Genomic DNA, 21,165 nt, shown 5'->3' with positions numbered 1-21,165 from the left:
TCATATTTGAATGCGTAATTTATGAACAAAGCTCTGTAGTTTTGAATGTTGAAAAAATATGATGCAGTGCATCCCAATGATGACTGACCTCAAGTATCATATTTGGCACTTATTTTAACATGATTTTTCTACAAAAAGATGTACGGATAATCAAGCAAACCTAACAATATAGAAATTATTCTTGTGTTTACTTGATAACAATCAGCAAGGGTTTCACAGAAAAAGACAAATGTACCGTGACCTGAAGGCGGGCAGTTTTGGCATTATACTAAAACTTACTTGCTAATAAAAAGGATAACCTATTAAGCAGACAGCAGAAGGCATGTAGTAGAACAGGTGTTTCAGCAATGTTTTGATCATACTGTAAATTAGAAACATCTTAATTAGGAAAGAGGAAGAAGGAAACAAACCTCTTGCTCCGCCTGAGACTCCATTAGTGATGCTTAAAAGATTGAGTATGAGAGACAGTTTAAAAGGACAGCTTTTTCCATCCACTCAGTTCAACACACTCTGAGCCTTGAGTTCAGAACCAGAGAGACAGAGGCCTGTTATTCAGGTAAGAACACAGCACTTCATAATTATTTATAGTTATCGTTAAACTCTGTGATGCTGATTTCAAATGCAAAGAAGTAATTCAGCATAATTAATTGCTCGATTTAACATATACTTCTAACTTTTTATTTTTATTGTGAATTTTTTTGTTCTCTTCCATTAAGATACAAAATAGGTTCCGTATTAAAACACAAATAAATTTTGTTTGAAAATGAATTTAAATGCTATTTTATACTGCAGCCATTTTATAGGTTCATTGATTTTATTTTTCATTTTTTTAATACTTAAAATCAGAAAAAGGAATGAGACAGTTATCATAAACAATGCTCATATGCAAATATCATAAACATAATGTCTTTTATGTGGTCACTCTCTAAATGTCTCAATATGTGTTTCAGAGATGAATCTTCACACTTTGCTTTTTGTGGTGGGATGTTGTTGCATCCTTTCACTGGGTGGTAAGTTTACAAATTAATCATGCAATCAAGACTTAGACAACTGATTAACGATGTAGAATTAAGCTGTACATCTTGTGTGACATCTGTGTTGCATGATTAGATTTGTGTTGTTAAAAAACATACATTATCACATTTCTGTATGTTGTTTAAATAGCTAAAAATTGCTAAACAGCTATTATTAAATGTATTGGACTGAGGAAAGTTCATTTATCATTCATCTACACATCTACCCATTCATTACAGGATTCTCTAAAATGAATTATTATTGTATCATGTTGTAATATCCTTTTCTTTTTTAGCAGAAGAAGAGAGTCCTGGGAGATGTTTCATTCTAGAATCAGTTGAGGAAGCAAAGAAAATCGTGGATGCTGCTTACAAGTATTCTCGTGATGAGTGAGTAATGTTTTATAAGAAAAATGTAGCTCAAAGGGAATACATACTTGTCAAGGATGTCCTAATCAGGTTTTTTTGCCTAAACACATAAAGTTAAAAGTTCAGAAAAAAAAATGATTGATCAAAGATGTTAATTATGTACAGAAAATACCATTTACACCACCAGTCAGAAGTTTTTTGTTTTTTCAAGAACTGTAGGATTTTTAATGTTTTTTTTTTAAGAAGTCTCTTCTGCTCACCAAGCCTGCATTTATTTGATCCAAAGTACAGCAAGAACAGTAAAATTTTGAATTTTTTTTACTATTTAAAATAACAGTTTTCTATTTCTGTGATCAAAGTGACATTTTTAACATCATTCATCCAGTCTTTAGTGTCACATGATCCTCCAGAAATCCTTCTAATATGCTGATTTGCTGCTCAAGAAACATTTTTTATTATTACTATTATTATGTTGGAAATATATATCGTTTGATAAATAGAAAGATCCAAAGATCAGCATTAATACTAGAAATTATAGAAATTAATACTTTTATTTAGCAAGGATGCTTTAAACTTGATTAAAAGTGATGATAAAGACATTTATAAATTTTTCAGATAAATGCTGTTCTTGTGAACTTTTTGTTCATCAAAACCTGGAACAATTCTACTACTACTACTACTACTAATAATTAAATTTTTGAGCAGCAAATCAGAATATTAAAATAATTTCTGAAGGATCATGTGACTGGAGTAATGATGCTAAAAAATCATCTTTAAAATCACAAGAATACATTACATTTTAAAATATATTCAAATAGAAAACAGTTATTTTAAATAGTTAAAATATTTCAAAAATGTTGCTGTACTTTGTATCAGATAAATGCAGGCTTGGTGAATTGAAGAGACTTCTTTAAAAAACATTGAAATCTTACTGTTCAAAAACTTTTGACTGGTAGTGTACACAAACAAAAACGACAAACAGTAAACATCACACTGTTTAAAAATCGAACTAATGAAATGTATTAAGACTCTGAAAGATACAAAAAATAAAAAGGCAGAACGAATTTAAGTTGCTCCCTGGATTTTTTTTCTTCCTTTTCTTTACTTTTTGTTATTTCGGTTGATACAAATGTTTTATAATAGTATTGTATAAATTCTCTTTATGTATATTTCTATGTAAATGTTCTTGTTCTTGTTAGGATAGCCAATGCCAGTCAATTAACAAATGCTTAATCGGCCCTGCTTAATGGTCCTTGAGATTAGCTTGGGAGTTTGGACATCCGTAATTACTGTATTTATAGGGAATTTGGAAAGAATCACTGTTTTATTGCTGATCAAATGAATTGTCAATGCATCAATTAATTGAACAGGCCATATCTATCAACTCTGCAATGGACGCTAATATCCAAAGTATTGTAAAAACATCTAGGGTTCCACAGGTAACCACAACACTGTGTCATGGTGTTGATGTTATTGGAATGCCTTTACCATGCGAAAGACAAATTACATTTACATTACATTTAAGTATTTACCAGATGCTTTTTTCAAGGTGTCTTACAAATGAGAACAATTAGCAATCAAACTAACAAAAGGACAACAAGAGCAACAATATGTAAGTGCTGTGACAAGTCCTGGTTAGTCTAACGCAAAAGCAGGTGTGCTGAAGCAGGTTGGAAAAAACTGTCCCCACACAGGACAGTGAGTCCCCAGGAGCAGGGATGAAAACCTCTGCGTTAGATCATACTTTATGGAGCCATTATTTTATGGTCCTGAGTGTTGATATAAGAGTATTTCTGAGCAGTCAACCTGGTCATTGATCTCTTTATTTTATAAATCTCCCCACTTCCAGGAGTTTAGCAAGGGTGCGCAGAGATGTCATCAAGCCCTCCGACAAGCTACGTCTACTGAAACAGCCAGCTCGAAAGACACGAGAGGCCGTGAGAGCAGCAGACTACATGATACAGACACTCAGGCTAATCAGTGAGAAAGCCCATCATGTACACAAGAGGTCCATCAATGCTACAGGTATGAAGACCACAAGTTGCAAAACTTGCAAAACTCAGATCAGATCTATCACTGTTCCATGGTCAGGACTGTCAATATGTGTGTTCTCCTAGACCTGCTGACTGAAGATGAGCTGAACACCATTAAACATCTGACAGGCTGTACGGCTCAAACCCGACCCCCATCTTGTAGGACCACACCCCTCATGAACAAATATCGAACTATCACCAGTGTCTGCAACAACCGGTCAGCCTATCCCTTCTTATCCAGGGCAGTCTTTTTTCAAAGACTAAGTCTTTACCTAGCTAAACTAAATTTATAATTCTCAGGAGGAACCCACTCCTTGGTGCTTCCAACACTGCTTTTGCCCGCTGGCTGCCTGCTCAGTATGAAGATGACATCTCCCAGCCCAAAGGGTGGGATCCCAACAGATTGTACAATGGTACATCGCTGCCCCTGGTAGGATGAAGATGATTATGAATAGTTTGATGCAGGTGTCTCCAAACTCGGCCCTGGATGGCCAGTGTCCTGTAAAGTGTAGCTCCAACTTGCTTCAACACACCTGCCTGGAAGTTTCTAGCATGCATAGTAAGACCTTGATTAGCTGGTTCAGGTGTGTTTAATTAGGGTTGGAGCAAAACTCTGCAGGACACTGGCCCTCCAGGACCAAGTTTGGAGACCCCTGGTTTAATGAAGTCTTATTGATAATCAGTGTCAGTGTCTGAATTCTGTCTTCCTCATTGATTCCAGGTCAGATTGGTTTCAAATCGTATTCTAAGCACAGCAGATGCTGACGTAGAGAGTGACCGCGAATTTACCTTCATGCTCACCATCTTTGGGCAATGGGTTGACCATGATCTGACTTTAACGCCTACCTCACCAAGCATTAGATCCTTCATCTATGGCCTTAACTGTGATGAAAGCTGTGAGAGCTCTGAACCCTGCTTCCCAATTCCGGTCAGTCAAGGATTGTCCCTTTGTCAATGATTGTCCCACTTCTTGTTTTTGTATAATTACAGTTTTTCATGCTACATTTAATGTATAAACACAGGTCCCTCCAGATGATCAACGCTTGAGTGCTGACTCCTGTCTCCCTTTTATCCGATCATCACCAGCCTGTGGTTCCGGGAACACTGGCGATATGTTTGGTTGGGTCCCCAATGCTCAGAATCAGATCAATGCTCTAACAGCTTTCCTAGATGCTGGACAGGTTTATGGGGCGGAGGATGGACTAGCAAAGGAACTCCGAGACCTGACCAATGATGGTGGTCTTCTTCGTGTCAATGATAAGTTCCTTGACAATGGACGAGAGCACCTGCCCTTTACTAATGTAGAAAGCAACCTGTGTGCCACACGTAGGAAAACCCTCAATGACAGCACCCTAACAGAGGTGCCTTGCTTCATAGCAGGTCAGTAACTCTTTCATTCTTATAAAGCCTTATGCCTTCATATTAAAATAATCAGGCATATTCCTAGTCATCACAAAAAATATATATAATGTATGGCACAAGGCTATTATTTGCACAGCTCCAAGTGGCACATGCTAATGAACTCTTAATGTGTGTAGGAGATGTTCGTGTTGTTGAGAACATTGCCCTTACCTCATTACACACACTTTTCTTGAGGGAGCACAATAGATTGGCTCGTGCCCTCCGTGTGCTCAACCCTTCCTGGAGTAGTGAAACCCTCTATCAAGAGGCAAGAAAAATTGTTGGTGCCTACAACCAGGTAAAACACTCAATGAAATGTGCATCAGCACAAGCACAAGTAGCTCCATGCAGAGTACAAGATATATATGCATGATCAACCTCTCCTGTCTCTTTTAGATCTTGGTGATTAAGGAATACTTGCCACATATTGTGGGCCCTGATGCTTACAATAGACACCTCGGGCACTATCCAGGTTACGATGAAAATGTGGACCCTACCATTGCGAACGTCTTTGCCACTGCAGCTTTCCGGTTTGCCCACCTGGCCATCCAACCCATCATATTTCGTCTTGATGAAAATTACCAGAACCATCCTCAGTTTCCAAGTGTGCCCCTTTACGAGGCCTTCTTCTCTCCTTGGAGAATAATCTTTGAGGGTGAGTTTGTGAGGTTTGTTGCAACATAAGAGTCCTAAATCTGCAAAAACTGTCCTTTTTCAATCTTATTTTACTTTTGCATTGCTTTTTGCTTAGGCGGCATTGAACCTCTGCTCCGTGGACTGATTGGTCGGCCAGCAAAACTGAACACACAGGACCACATGATGGTGAATGCTCTTCGAGAAAGGCTGTTTGCCTTTACATCCCACATTGCTTTGGACTTGGCTGCCCTCAACATGCAAAGAGGCCGTGACCACGGTATACCAGGTAAATATTCTGGACTCATATGCAGCCCATTCCCACACCAAGTCCAGAAACCTTTTAAACCCAATGACATGAAGCATTTCTTGTTATCACTTCATGTTTGTTTGAGAGAATACTTACTAGATAGTATTCTGTTGTTTTTCATAAGGCTATAATGCATGGCGTCAGTTCTGTGGACTGTCCACCCCTCAGAATGAGCAAGAGTTGGCTGTGGTGATGAACAACACTGAGTTGGCTCACAGGCTGATTGAGCTTTATGGCACCCCTGAGAACATTGACATTTGGTTGGGAGGCGTTGCTGAGCCTTTTGCTCCTGGTGCTCGTGTTGGTCCTCTTTTTGCCTGCCTCATCTCTACACAATTCCAGCGCATCCGCCAGGGGGACAGGTAAAGATCTCTGTGTATTTAGTCCAGGGGTGTCCAGTCCTTCACCTGGTTGGACACTATCCTGCAGACTTCAATTCCAACCTTAATTAAACACACCTGAAGGACTTCAGGAAACTTCCAGGAAGATGTTTTCTAGGGCAGGTTGGAACTAAACTCTGCAGGACAGTGGCCAAGGTGTAGGACAGGACACCCCTGATTTAGTGAGACTAGTATGTGTTTGAGGGGTGTTAATTCCAAGTGTCATGGTGTTTTTCAGGTTATGGTGGGAGAACCATGGAGTGTTCACCACCAAACAAAAAGCATCACTGGCCTCTGTGTCGTTAGCCCGCATCATCTGTGACAACACTGGAATCCTCAGAGTTCCCTATGACCCCTTCCGCTTCACCAGTCCTGATAATTTTATTGACTGTGATGATATCCCAGCCTTTGACCTCAGCCCTTGGATTGAAACTGGTAAGGCACCAGAGCATAAGAGCTCTTCAATGCATATGTGCAACATACAGTCATAAATCGTCTTTCTCTGACTACAAATTTCTGCCCAAGCTTCTTACTACCATTATATATGCTTGTAGAGTACCTAAATTTGGTAGTACATGCACATTTTGTCAGATGTGGTCTACATGGTTTGGTTCATCTGTGTTGGTGTTTGAGGTAATAGTGGCATTTCAAACACTGTAGCAAATAGCAAAGCAAATAGAGCAAGTAGAGCATGACAATTTCCTGCACAACCACTAAACTAGACATAACTTGAGTAGCTGCTTCTTTGCTATGCACTGGATTGGCTGCACCTGAATTGCACCAAATCTTTAGTCCTGCTTTCTTCCTTTTGCTTGCTTCAAGGGGGTTTGCTTGGGTTTTGTGCCTCTTTCACATTTAAAACTGTGATTGCAAACAATTTGGTTTATAGTACAAACATAAAACATCTATTTATTACCCATCAGATACAGACCTCTTCCAAGGTCCTTCTGGAGTCAGAGGACCTCCAGGGAAAACTGGTAAACCAGTCATACTTCAAACATGCCCTTTAGATTTACCATCAACACAAAGGCAAACTCACTCAGTTCTTTTTTTATATAAGCCACATAAAAGTACTAACCAATAGTGCCAAAATGACAACTTTACAGCGTTTTTTTGTTGTTGTTATTAAGAAGTAACATATTAAGAATGTCAATATCAATATCACTTTACGATTGTTTAAAATGTTCTCAAATATGTAATTTTTTCCAGGCCCACAAGGTGTAGCTGGCCCACCTGGACCTCCAGGACCTCCCATTAATACCACAGGGCAACACTCTGGGTTCTTTGCTTCTGTTGGCACCGTCCTTCCTGTCGCTGCTAAGGTTGTTGTGTTCAGTCAGGTCCTTTACAATGGACAGAACCATTATAACCAAACATCAGGGCGGTTCTTCTGCCAGATACCCGGTGTATATGAATTCCAGTTCTCTTGCATAGGAACTAGGACCTTGGGCACTGTGATCTTAAAGAAAAACGATACTGTACAGCTAACTGCCGAAACAATCAACACATCAAGTTCACAATCAGTAGCTGAAGGTAGCGTAGTTCTGAACCTGGAGAGAGGAGACTCTGTGTGGATAGAGGTTTCTAAGGGTGCAAATGGTATTAGAAAATCCAGTTATTTCTCTGGCCATATTCTTTTCCCTGTTTAAGGATACTACTGCTTACTCTGCATTACTTTTTTCCTTTTATAAACCTACTGTTTTTATTTTCAGTTGCATGCAAATGCACAAATCCCACTGATAGGCAAAAGAAAGCCTATACAATGTTATTTGTAAATCTGATACTTTTCTTTTTTTAAAAAAATATTTATTTCTTACTGTGATCTTAAGTAGTTGTCCGTTTTGATTTTTTTTTGTGTGTCCTTGTAGATGACTATGACTATATTAGCTAAATTACTCATCATTTAGCAACACTGATGTAATTGCATATTCAGACTTACAGTTCCATATGTTCTGTATGTTATTATTTGTTGTTTTTGGTTTTGTTGTCAGACTGCTACCAAAATATTCTGTAGTCCATATTGTGAGCATTATTTACTGTAAAAATGAAATACATAAACAAAATAAATTTGACTTTATATACTTATATACTTTCAGTTGATTATCTGCCTTGTTCTACTTTAAATAGTGAGTGTAAAAACATTTGCAAGGTAACTAAGCCAGTTGAGGTATGAGGGCAGGTTGTTGTAAAAGTTCCAAGGTGCACTTGAAAGCAGACGTGAAGTATCTGGACCATTGCGGTGTCATGCAGGAACATTCAAAATGGCAGCAGCTTCAGTAATGAGATATGGTTAAGCAGTTATTTCAAACAATTGTGTTTAATAATTGGGACCAGAGCACCAATGATGTGAGAACTCCATTGGAATTGCTCAGTTTCTTCTTCTTCTCCAAAATAAATCACATTTTTGAGGGTCTAAACATGCTCAAAAACTCAAAAATGAAAATTGCACACACACCAACAGTGGTGATATGGCTTTCAGAAGTGGTTGTGACAAAATGGCTTGATAGCACCACCTATAAAATTTCAATGAAGTGCTACTCAAGCTATATTTCACATGCATGTATGAAATTTGGTAGACACTTGTAATACACCAATGCCTACAAAAAAGTCCCCTTGTACAAAGTTCAAAACCCAACAAGAAGTCTGTTATTTTGAATTTTCTCTGCAAATTTTCTGCCGTTTTTGCCATCTTCAGGTATTGTATTTAAACTAATTCCTCCTAGAGGTTTAAACAGATCAACATCAAATTTGGTCAGTCCAATCTAAAGCCCTTTGTGACATTAATTTGCAAAGATCTTGAGTTTTCATTGAAGGGTGTGTCTGTGGCAGCCTGACAAACGTCAGTGTTTCACCAAGAAACAGGATGTTGTTACAATTCAGGCATACAATATCCGATCTGCACCAAAATTCACATTTGATAAAAGTCCTGTCCTGAACACATGCCCATGCCCATATTCAGTTATAGTCATAGTGTCACCTGCTGGCAACAGGAAGTGACATGTTTTATGCTCTAACAAACGACATCAACATTATATTTGGTCAGTCTATTCTAAAGGCCTTTACAATGTTAAATTGCTTCAGTTTTCGTTAAAGGGCATGTCCATAACGGCCTGACAAAATTCAGTGTTTCATAATGTACTTTAACATGCAATGTCCAATCTGCACTAGACTTCACATATTTGGTAAGAGTCCTGGCCAGAAGACATCTAAAAGCCAATATTCCGTTATAATCATAGCGCCACCTGTTGGCAACTGGATATGTCATGTTTTACACTAACTCAGACCGTGTTCAATCTGTACCAAACTTTATGTTTAATCAAAACCCTGTTTTGAAGACATCTATGCCAATATCAAGTTATAGTCATAGCACCACCAGCTGGGAGTATGAAGATTAGTACATATAAATGACTTTGACTTATTCTCCTATATTTATCACTTTAAATGCATATTGATCACCGTTCACTCTTTTCCTAAAGCCACTGGGTGGTGGTGACCCCGGGTTCGAGGGCCCTTTCAGTGCTGCTTGCAGCTTTAATTTAATTTAATTTAATTTATTATTACATTGGTGGTAAAGGCAGCAGCAACAAGCTTGATCTATTTTCATAAATAACAGATTTTGTTCACACAGTAAATCCATGGTAATTGTTGGTGATTTGTGGACTGAAATTGCATCGCTGTGGCACAATGTTTTTTCTGTTCAGCCCCAGATTCGTTATAAGCACACAAAATATTATGTACATCTGTAAGATGTCTGTTAAAGAGCACTTGATCTGGAAAGCATCTGCTGTGTACAAACATCTGACAGACGTCTGTAAGATGTCAGTTTTCCATACATTCTAAATTATAAACATCTTAAAGACATCTAGTAGACGTCTATTTGACATCTGATAGGAAACGTCCTATAGGCGTATATGCAGATGAGCAAACACTCTAAAAAATACGTCTTCCAGATGTAAAAGCAGATATCAAATAGATGTCTCCATGATGTATGTGTGCTATCAGGGGTGTATGTTGTTGAGAATGTCAGCTCTGTTTCATCTGGATTTAAACTAGTTTAAATCACCGAGCCGTTTGTGGTTTTGAATCGGATACCTCATCTGCACTGAACTCATGCTAAATAAGTCACCTGGGTGACGTGCTTGCTTGATTTCTCTTGGCGACAAGCTTGTTGCTTAAGCTTTCGGTAACTGCTTTTAAAGGGTTAATGCAAAACTGATGTTAAAACAATATCATAAAATAGGATGTGTGAGTGTGGTAAGTGAATTAAAAAAAAACTTTCACAATTGTGAACTCAGTGAAGCTCTTTACACTGCCCACTGAATCTCTTATTTACATTGTGTCTACACTTTGTTTACATTCGACCATTCATGCAGAACCTCTCATGAAAATGTGCCATGCTTCAGTAAACGATTTCTGCCACCTGGTGGAGTTTTAAACATCTTTAAAATTAAAGGGAATTGAAATAAACCACTATAACCAGCAGATGGCCACAGAGGACCACTCATTAGCCCATTCACCACAGTTATTTTCACATTTAGCTTCTGGATTATAAAATGATTATGGTAACAAGTTTTAGCACTTTTATTGTACTGATGTAGTACAGCAAGTGCAGGAAAAGTCACTAAGTCTCATGTCGTTTAGATGAAGGCACATTTTTTTTATTTATTTATATATTTAGTTAATGCATTAACTAAGGACGGTTATTGTAAAGTGTTGCCCAATAATTTACCACAGTAATAGTTTCAGATAAAATACTATGGTATACTATAGTTAATTTTATGTTTTTATGACAGTGGTGTCTAATATTAAGCTTATAGGACCAATAACTGTAGTAACTATGATATTTTATCTGAAACTATGGTTACCACAGAAAATATTTCCACAATACAAGGAAGTGAACATCCTTTAATAACGACAAAAGTTTTCGTTTAAAAATGTACATTATCACTGATCAAATGTTTATGCACCCCCAAACTAATTCTTCATACATTAGATAATATTGTAAATGACCTTTGAATCGACCTCTTTGAAGTCTTGTGCAAGCCAATGAAAAGATTGATAAAGTATCATGAGATCAAAAATGTTGCTTAAGCAACAGTATTTCTTTTTGTTAAAATAACAGCTGCCGCAGAAAACATGTTTTTATATGACGTTTTTTATATTTTATCTTGTTTGCCGAAGATATTATCCAAGACTATGACTTTGTGACCCACGTTTTCAACTTGAAAAGCATATATAACTATGAAAATCCAGGAGAGGAGGAAAAATGCTGTGGCATTGGTCCAGCAGGTCCAGCAGCCTTTCAAATAAGCCACAAAGCTGTTGAAACTCACGCAAATGCAAGAAACCTTTGACTCTGTTATTGGAAGAAAACACAGACATAGTTTCAATTCTCAAAAAAACAATCAATAAGCCAATACAACCTAGGTTTTTGTAGTTAAATGTTAATGTTGACTCCCATAAGTTCAATTATATTTGATATGATAAGGCACACTGAACATATATGACTTGTGATTATGAAAGAGGCTGCGCTCTGTGTGGATAAGGTTTGAAAACTTGAATAAACTGGGTGTAATGACTCAAGGAAGAAACATTGTTTTCCAATGGTTCAGAATATTTTTCAGTCAATTATCAATTTATTAGCAGTTGATTGACATTTACCATGTAGTACTGACAGCTGAAACAGGTTATTCCCACATGTTCTTCTGACAGAAGGAAACTGCCTGTAGGAGTTACATAAATACATACATAAAATTTCACTTACAACATCCAGAACATAACATAAAGCTGATTAGAAAACTAGAATGTGAATGCACATTCATACATAAGGCTTTTAAGTGCACTTACCCCACATTCAACAGCAGTCTGGAGGTCTCTGCAGGTGTAGATTGGTCCGAGACTACAGGGGTCAGCAGCAATGACAGACTCCTTCCCACCAGAAACACACAAATTTGCCCTCTGAAGAGTCAAGAAAACAGAAAATATTGCATTTAAACATTTTACACTACTAAGCTCATTTGACCAGAAAGACATTTTATTGTGTTATGTATTATTGTATTTTAAGGTGCATTCAATACTCATAATAGTTTTCTAGAAAAGGTGTTTTAATTATACTTGTCAATCAGGGGTGTTTCCTCTGAGTAGGCAAGGGAGGCAGTGCTTCCTTAAAGGGATCCTATTATGCTCAGAATCTTGCTTGGTGGCTCGAAAAATGCATTATTTTTAATATCATTTACATTATTACAATACATGGGTGTCCCCTGATTTCATATCAGCCCTGTTACCCTCATCAAAAAACCTTTGTAAAGAAATGTACATTCAAGTGACATAATTTCTAGGAAGTTACATCATCTCTCAACCAGACTTTCAACACTTAAAACATAAGCACGTTCCTCTCATTCCTCTGTGATGTCAGGGATGACATTGATTAGGTTTGACCCTGTTTTTAAAGATTCAAACATTTTAAAGGTCACCCTCTGTGACCTTGCGCTAACGCCTATATCATTCAGTGGCATATGAGTTCTAATTAAACTATAGTATCTAGTATTGGTTGTGTCGGTAACAGGGTCGACAAAAATACCATGAGGTAGCAAAATAGTCATAAAATAATAAATTACATAGCTTGAGATGGCACAATACAATTTTTTGTCATTTTAAGGTGTCTTCATTTCATGGATATTTAAAAAATATTGATTAAGCTTATTTTATTTTTCACTTTTTCCAAGTGAAAAAGGCACCGATTTTGTAGAATGTCCCAGCTGAACATATGATCACAAATAAAATATATTGATTAAACTGTTACTGCCTTGCACACATTGTTGGAATTTACCATCGGAAAACAACAAAAAATTAGTACCTGTATTTTAAAACCTGTAACTGTAAGTGTTGAGTTTGGTGCACAATTTTTTCTCTGGACATCATACCTCAACCACCTAACAAAACCCTTTCAATCCCACAGCACCATTACTGGCTGGCTGCATGAAATGCTGAGACTAGTTTTACAAGTGAATCAAATAAGTCATTTTTCTTTAAGTCATTTTTTAATACAAATCTAGATCTAATTTAAATCTGAGAAATAAGATTCTCTGCTAATTTGTCATTTGGCATTGTGTACTCACATTTATCTTTGTACAGTGAATTTTTGCAGGGGAAATCCAGTCATTTTAATAGGAATCTATGTGATCGGGAACCTGCTTGGTTTGAGAGTGACGTCTGAGCTGTGCTTCATAAATCGCTACTCAATTGAAATTGGACAATAGATATTTCTTTATGTATCTGTTGTGGAATTCACCCGCAAATCAGTAACAAGTGGTAAATGTGACCAAGCATTAACATTTCTTAAGAAAGTGTAAAAGCAGTTTCTACCTTACAGATGTCCAGCGCCCCCTGCTGTTTGCTCAGGATCTCATGGAGCTGATCTCCATGACGCTGCACGAAGGTCTCACACTAGATGAGATGTTAAAATTATAGTAAACTTACAGATGAAGTGCACCCAAAAGCCACTCATTTAAAGGAGCAGACTGATATCCAACCTTTGGCATGGCACTGGGGTGCAGCTGGCAAACGGTGTCCAGGAATGAAGCAGCCTGGCGCTCGGTAGCATTTGAGCCCAGATGCACACGAGTCAGAACCGCCAAAGTTAGACAAGAATCACAATCAGAAAGCGCTGTGGCCGCTGTTTGATAAAGAGATGAAGAAACATTGTTGACAGGTATAAAACTAAAACAAAATAATTTGTATTTTAATTATTGCTTTGATACAAAAGTGTTCATTCAAAGGCATAAAAATACTAGAAGCCAAAGTCTGAAGTCTAACCGTTGATGGGACGCTCCCATTTTTCACAAAAATGAAGCAGAGTGCATATGAAGTTAGGAGAGGTGTTGTTCAGTAGCATGTCAACCAACAGTTGGACGTATTTTTCAACCATTTTATTGCACTGTGACTGAATCAGAGGAAACTCGCTGCACAGACTCTCCAGCAGGACTGTTATGATGCTCTGCAGGGTACAAAAAAATGACAAAACACTGGGTTTTTTTTCAAGTTCAGAACTAGAATGGCATACTATACTCCTCCTACAGTACAGTATGCATTCAGATATTCAGATGTATAAGAGGCACTGTGTGTGATGTACAGTATCCCACAATGCAATTTGCTTGATTTGGCCTTTTATTTCCATTGTAGAAAAAAAAAAATGTACCAACTAATTAAGGTGTCTGGTTTGACTCATTATTTGATCAGACCAAAACAGATTAAGATATTTAAACAGATTCTTAAACCTCATCTGGGATCGTTTAGAGCCCTTTGAAGCTGCATTTAAACTGCATTTTGGAAGTTCAAACTCGCAGGCACCATATATGGAGAAAAATCCTGAAATGTTTTCCTCAAAAAAAAACAATTTCTTTACATGAACATCTTGGACGACAATGGGGTGAGTAAAAGTTTGTTCTGGAAGTGAACTACTCCTTTAAGTAGACTTTTATTTCATTAATAGTATATTACCTGTAAGTTTGTTTTTTTTAAATACTTAAGATACTTAAAGGAGAAGTCCACTTCCAAAACAAAGATTCACAAATAATGTACTCACCCCCTTGTCATCCAAGATGTTTATGTCTTCCTTTCTTCAGTCGTTAAGAAATTATGTTTTTTTGAGGAAAACATTTCAGCATTTTTCTCCATATAATGGAGAAAAATAAATCTTATAAAAATAAGATTTGAAGTAAGCTACAAGTGCACATTCAATACAATTAAGCACACTTCTTTTTTCACGTAGGATAGCAAGCAGTATAGAATACTACACACTTTTAAGTAAGAATGTGACTGAATGTGTAATGTGATTTTTCACCTGAGTCCTCTGTCTAGGAAACAGATACTCAAGTGTGCTCACAACATATGTGCAAACAGAGCACTGAATGGACGCCTCCATCTGTGTTAGAGAGCAGAGAAACATAGTCAGCTGTGCAGAACATGCAAACAACCTCATCTGAATCACTTCCTCTACATGTTACCTTCAGAGTTGGCACTGGTACACTTTTTGACATGTGATTAAAGAACATATCTCTAATCTTGGTAGTGTCACGTCCTCCACACAATCCAAGAAATGCACAGATGTCAGCTGGGTGCTGAAGTGAAAGTGAAGGGATTAGCAGTAAAACAAACATCAGTGATTTTCAGTCAAATACGAATCAAAACAATACAATGTCCTATAGATCAAGCGTATGGTTTAAAGAGGTCATGACATGAGAAATCAAATTTTCCTTGATCTTTTGAAACATAAGAGGTCTTTGTACCATTAAAACATACTGCGAGTTTCATAGCTAAAAGGGCACCTATTATGCCTCTTTTTACAAGATAATCTTATAGCTCTCCTGAATGTGCCCGTGAAGTTTCAGATCCAAATACAATACAGATTGTTTATTATAATGTGTTGAAAAGGTCTAAAAAGTACTGTTTCAGGGGTGTGTTCCCTTACATGAAAATGAGCGGCAACTTCCCGCCCAACTCTAGAAGGGGGCAGAGCCTAGAAGTCTCTGTTTTGCGTATGGCAATAAACAGAGAAAAGAAGCAACATGAGCAAGCGTGAGAGGACTGGTATTTTCACTGTACTTAAATGGAACAAATACATGATCTCTTACCAAGAGTTGCTGAACAATGAATCAAAGTGTGCAATCTGTGATCACATGCTGTTGCTGACAATCGCGAAAGTGTACAGTCGCTTTCTAATGCACGCTGTTTTATCGGTTTCACTTTCGCTTTCGACATCTATCAAGTTTAGCAAGGAGGGGAGAGGATGGACAGAGGGGCACGGCCCACGAATGACCCTCACCTGTCCTGCTTGATGTAGACGCAAAGTAATCTGTTTAATGCGTTTCCGTAGAATTTTTATTTTGTTCGGTTTATGGAAAGGTTCATCCCACCCCTCTCAAACTGATTCAGTTTCAGTTGATTTGACTTTTAAACCGATTACAATGCTCCATGTAAACACACCTAGTGAGTGCCAATGAATAGAATATAACTGCAGTAGCCTGTTAGATGATCTTACAATCTTTTATCTTCACGTTTTCCTAGTTAAATCCAATAAATGTATAAATATGAATAAGATAAACATTGTACCTTACTGTTTTTGTTATATTCGTCAAGTAATCCATGAAAAAATGCATAATGTAATTACTTTCCTTTATTTACAGGTATAGAAAAATATCAATGAACTTCACAAAAAGATATACAAATAAACTCTTAGTATCAACGCCCCATATTCCGGTAGCCCCGCCCACTACTATTAACAGACAGGCGCGTATTACCATATCCTCAGCCATTTTGTCTGTGTGCGATCGGAATCATAATAGTGGCCGATTACTGAGAAGCCTTAAAGGACATGCCCCTTAGGTTGTTTCAGACAGAGGTTCAGAATGAGGGTTGAAAATAATCATATTTGAAGAGTTCAGATGCAAAAGCCTCTAAATCCATCTGACGTCTTTCTTTAAAAAATGCATTTTTATCAGGCTCTGATGTATAGGTTTCTATGTAAGTACCAGTGCTTCTGATTGGGCTAAGCGAGTTTGAATTATTTTAGCGAGTTTGAAGTAAATATGTGTCGAGAGCATTCACTCAGTATCATTATCTCATTTTTGACTGAGATGGCTTTTAGGGAGTTTTGCATTTGAACTCTTCATGTATTTATTTTATTAACATTATAAGTAAACCTCAAGGAACATATTAATATAATAAAAAAAAAATCCATGTCATGACCCCTTTAATCTAATTATAACGTACCATCAGGCTGGTAATGAAGGTGATGGCCAGAGGAACCACCTTTTCCACTTCAGTGTGGCAGATTTGAGTGATTTGGGCAGGCAACTTATCACACACTTTCTCGAGAGAGGCCAATAATTTGACCTAAAAAAACAAATAGATGAATGATTGCATTTACATAGCAAAACTGATTTACGGAGGCTTCAGTTTTTTTATTTATTGATTTTTTTTTCTGTGTGTTGATGAAAGTCAGTTATTTGTGGTAATCAACATTATTCCACAAGCGCTGTCCATACAGCTGAAAAACAGAATATTTCTTTAAGAAGTTAAAGCATCATATTTATAAATCTTATAGGTAAGGTAGATGTGTTAGTATAGATATCATACAGAGTCTGTGAAGGATCATGTCTGTGGTTGGTAAAGTGCTCAGGAACACCAAATTCATCAGGTTTATGAGTGAGAAGTTCAAAAAGTGACACCACGAAAAGATCTAAAAGAACACACTTCTACTTTTCATCATGCAAATCTGAGATTGAAGAAGTTGGAATCATGTTAAGACTCCGTCTTCCTCAAAAGCTTTGGTGGTGATTATAAATTCACTAATTAATGTTGATTTTCAGTTCATGTGTTAAAAACACTCTCACCTCAACCTGCTTCTCCTATATGAGGGTAAAATACTGTATCTCAGACACCATGGGATCATCTGTTATTATTCACTCTAACATCTGTCTGAATGTGTGTGTGATCTTACCTGGAAGTCTTCATTGGAAAAGATATGCTTCAGGAGCTCAAATATTTGAGTGCAGTCCTGACACATGTCACCCATCTACAGTATACAACATATTATAGAATATTCAGAGGTCTATAGTTTGCACAGCTTTATTTGCAAGTTTTATCATATCAAATGTCTAATCTTAAAGGTGCAGAAATAAAGAGAAGTGAGACTCGTGGCGCTCCTAAAAGTTTGTGGTTGGTGTATTTCAGGTGCCGTGTGAAGGGTTTTGAGGATATGAAAATGACAACTTCTTTTTTCTTAAATCAATCAACTGCATCTGTCTTAGAAATAAGAATATTTCTAGATTTGCAATAAGTGTTATAATGGCATTTAGCGTTGTCGTTTTGCTCAGCCAGGAGAAACAAAACAAGAAAAATAAGCCCAATCCAGCTGGTTTGAAATGCAGACTTGCAAGAACTGTTAAAACATTAAAAAAGTATATAAGAGTGAAACAAAAACAAAATGCCAAGCTTTGAATGTTCCTAGAACCTACCACATTGTCATCCACACCCATCAGGACATTTGTCATGCCTGTTGTATCAACAGATCTTGTTTGGACTGTCAAAAATAAAATCACGTTTTCAAAGAACTTACTGAACTTGCATAAAAGATTAAACAAAAGTGCATGCTATATACAGAATTGCATGTGTTTGGAAAATAAATTACTGCATGACAATATAACTGAAGAATTTGTATTAATGTAAACAAATTTACACTCGTTTTGAGGGAGATATTTGTAGAGAAAATGTAACATTAGCAATTATATCTGATTATATTTTTTTGTCACACAACATCCATATTTATAATTCATTAACAAACAATCATTCTACATAAAAAACACTATATATGTATATGTATGAATATATATTCACACAGAAGAATTCATTTACCTGAGCCTAGAAAGGCAGTGAAAAAGAGTAACCCCAGTTTAAAGGCAGTCATGTCTTCAGTCGTCGAAGGTTGCAGAACCGATATAAAATTCTCAAATTTGGCCCTGTATATAGCGACAGGAGCTCAAAGAGGAACTACCCTTTAAATATGACGCCCCAAAAGCACAACCCAGGCATATTAACATAGAGCCTTCACTGTGCAAATGAGACAGCTGTAGGCCTTCTGACCAAATACTGTTTCTCAATCACACTATTCGACAAATAAAGTTAAGGAAAGCCAATATTTGTCATGTTTCGAGATATGTAATTCTTGCAAAGGCATGCATCTCTAGTTAAATGGCTTATAGTCAGGTTAGAGATTCATTCAAACACTTGGCGGATGATAAAACGGGTGAAACAAAACTCTGATGGAATCCTAGAGACCTGGGTTTGCTCTTTTGGCCTGAGCAGCTACCCAAAAAACAGCTTAAAGGGACAATTCACCCAAAAATTCCGTCATTAATTACTCACCCTCATGTTGTTTCCAAACCTGTAAGACCTTCATCTTCAGAATTCAAATTAAGATTTTTTTGATGAAATCCAACAGCTTTCTGGCCCTGCATAGACAGCAACATGATAGATAGATCTTACTGACTCTACCCTTTGAATGCTAATTCTACATGTCAACAGTGCATCTTTCTACTTTAAGCTTACAAACTCTCAATGCCTCTGACTCCTGAAGGGAACTCAGTTGACCAGCAGGGGGAATAGTAGGCTCACTATATGCTTCAGTGTTTCTAAAGAAAAATGCAAACTTGAAGTGAAACCTTCAGGAAGGTCACTGTAAAATGCCCCCTAGTGGATCCTCACATGAACTCACATCCATTTACAGCAAGGCTGTCCAAACCTGTTCCTGGAAAGCCAATGTCCTGCAGAATTTAGCTAACTGAACACCATTGAACCAGCAAATCAAGGTCTTCAGACTTTAGAAACTTCCAGGCAAGAGTGTTAGAGATGGTTGGAGCAACACTTTGCAGAACATTGGCTGTACACACTCACAATTCTGACTTTTTTTCTCAGAATTCTGAGATACGAACTCGCGATTGGGAGTTATAAAGTCCAGTTATGAGGAGAAAAAAAAAGACAGAGAATTATAGAGTTTATATCTCACAATTCTGAACTCATTTCTCTGAATTGCGACTTTATATCTTGGAATTCTGACTTTATAACTCACAAATGCGAGTTTATATCATGCAACTGCGACTTGATTTCTCAGAATTGTGAAAAAAAAAGTCAGAATTGTGAGTGTGTATCACGGAATTCTGAGAAAAAAGTCAGAATTGTAAGATAGGTCGCAATAACCTTTTTTAAATTTTTTATTCAGTGGTGAAAACAGGCTTCCATACATTGGTGAATGAGACAAAGTCAAACAAAATTTAATTAAATTCATTTTATTTTATTTAAATTAGAATTTATTACACATAAACATTTAAAACGTAAAACTGTGGAACGTAAAACTATGGAAAAGACGATAATTTGATAAACATCTCAGTATTTTTTGTTCATACGATATAAGTCATGGTAACCAAAACAGCTTTGTTACCAACAGTCTTCAAAATACTTTCTTTCAAGTTCCACAAAAGAAAGGTTTGAACGACATGGTTGAGTAAATGATGACAGAATTTTTTTTTTTTTTTTTTTTTTTTTTTTTTGGTGAACTATCCCTTTAATGTTTTTATTTCTTTTTCTTCTTATTTTTTATCATTATTTTTTTATTTATTTGTATTTTCTTCATGAAATGATACTCTCTGAATCTGAATGGCTCTCTGAATCATTGATTCACACGGTTCGTTAAAAACGCAGATTCGTTCAGAAACTAAACACCGCTGTGTTGGTTGGAGACGTGCATCAGTTCTGCTATAGCTTCAAAGGTAATATGTTCTCTGCAAAATTGAGCAAAAACGCATAATATTGTGTTTAAAATATAGCACAATTTCAACTTCTTATTTACTGAACTGTTGTATAAAATCACATTTAAGCTTGTGATTGATCGGGACAAAATCAGCACGTGTCTTAATGCTCTTGCTGCCAGTGTGATATTCTGTGATATGTGATATAAATATAAGACAAAACGCTTATAGGGGCATTTTTTGCACCAATATCTTAAATTTTAGGGCATAACTGCATTTGTGGAGTTGTTGCCCTGCATTATATTTGTAAACAGTCAACTATATGAAATATAGTGTAATAATAAGATGATGTACAGGTCTGGGAGCGGGCCACTGCCTTAACTTCGTTAAAATATTACACACAGCATGTATATACATACATATATATATATATACAGGCCCGGTTCCAGAACCAAATCACTGAGGGTGCTTCTGAAAATTGTGAGGGTGCTCACAAAAAATATGCATGGAACTGTATGAAAACGGTACCACCAAATAGGACTGAGTAATATAAATCGTCTACACTAGTATCGTAATTGTAGTTTCAACAAATGCCATCTAACATCAAGAATACACTGTGAAGGTTATTACTGCATGCTCATCTAGGAGCAGTTCACATGTCGCGCCTAAAAACGCGTTCTTTCCAAAGCGCTAAGTTACGCTCCCATGGCGTCTGTCGTTACT

General features: G+C 36.9%; 2 protein-coding genes across 5 annotated transcripts; one reads left to right on the top strand and one right to left on the bottom strand.

Moving 5' to 3' along the window:
• The first annotated feature begins 333 nt into the window (after window positions 1-333).
• LOC127172069 (eosinophil peroxidase) lies at window positions 334-8,224 on the top strand. Of its 3 annotated transcripts, none has more exons than XM_051121129.1 (15): window positions 334-556; window positions 951-1,010; window positions 1,313-1,403; window positions 3,232-3,407; window positions 3,500-3,632; window positions 3,716-3,845; window positions 4,137-4,343; window positions 4,438-4,795; window positions 4,954-5,114; window positions 5,213-5,471; window positions 5,568-5,738; window positions 5,884-6,121; window positions 6,378-6,574; window positions 7,063-7,116; window positions 7,349-8,224. In XM_051121129.1, the coding sequence occupies exons 2-15, from the start codon at window positions 953-955 to the stop codon at window positions 7,786-7,788; spliced, it is 2,673 nt and encodes an 890-aa protein (XP_050977086.1). In that variant the 5' UTR covers window positions 334-556; window positions 951-952; the 3' UTR covers window positions 7,789-8,224. The 3 variants fall into 3 exon arrangements, with proteins under 3 accessions (XP_050977086.1, XP_050977085.1, XP_050977087.1); XM_051121128.1 differs by having other exon boundaries at window positions 1,310-1,403; XM_051121130.1 differs by lacking the exon at window positions 7,063-7,116 and having other exon boundaries at window positions 1,310-1,403.
• Window positions 8,225-10,906: 2,682 nt separating this feature from the next.
• Window positions 10,907-18,682, bottom strand: sftpba (surfactant protein Ba). Of its 2 annotated transcripts, XM_051121134.1 has the most exons (12): window positions 18,554-18,682; window positions 18,157-18,221; window positions 17,640-17,714; window positions 16,910-17,032; window positions 15,145-15,258; window positions 14,982-15,062; window positions 13,955-14,135; window positions 13,672-13,814; window positions 13,505-13,585; window positions 11,987-12,097; window positions 11,801-11,862; window positions 10,907-11,495 (listed from the first exon to the last, which is right to left on the bottom strand). In XM_051121134.1, the coding sequence occupies exons 1-11, from the start codon at window positions 18,603-18,605 to the stop codon at window positions 11,827-11,829; spliced, it is 1,062 nt and encodes a 353-aa protein (XP_050977091.1). In that variant the 5' UTR covers window positions 18,606-18,682; the 3' UTR covers window positions 10,907-11,495; window positions 11,801-11,826. The 2 variants fall into 2 exon arrangements, with proteins under 2 accessions (XP_050977091.1, XP_050977090.1); XM_051121133.1 differs by lacking the exon at window positions 10,907-11,495 and having other exon boundaries at window positions 11,790-11,862.
• Window positions 18,683-21,165: the final 2,483 nt, after the last annotated feature.

The sequence above is a fragment of the Labeo rohita genome, chromosome 10 (assembly GCF_022985175.1).
Source record: "Labeo rohita strain BAU-BD-2019 chromosome 10, IGBB_LRoh.1.0, whole genome shotgun sequence".
Lineage (NCBI taxonomy): Eukaryota > Metazoa > Chordata > Actinopteri > Cypriniformes > Cyprinidae > Labeo > Labeo rohita.
The sequence above is the reverse complement of the archived record's forward strand: the minus strand, read 5'-3'. Positions and strand labels throughout refer to the sequence as shown.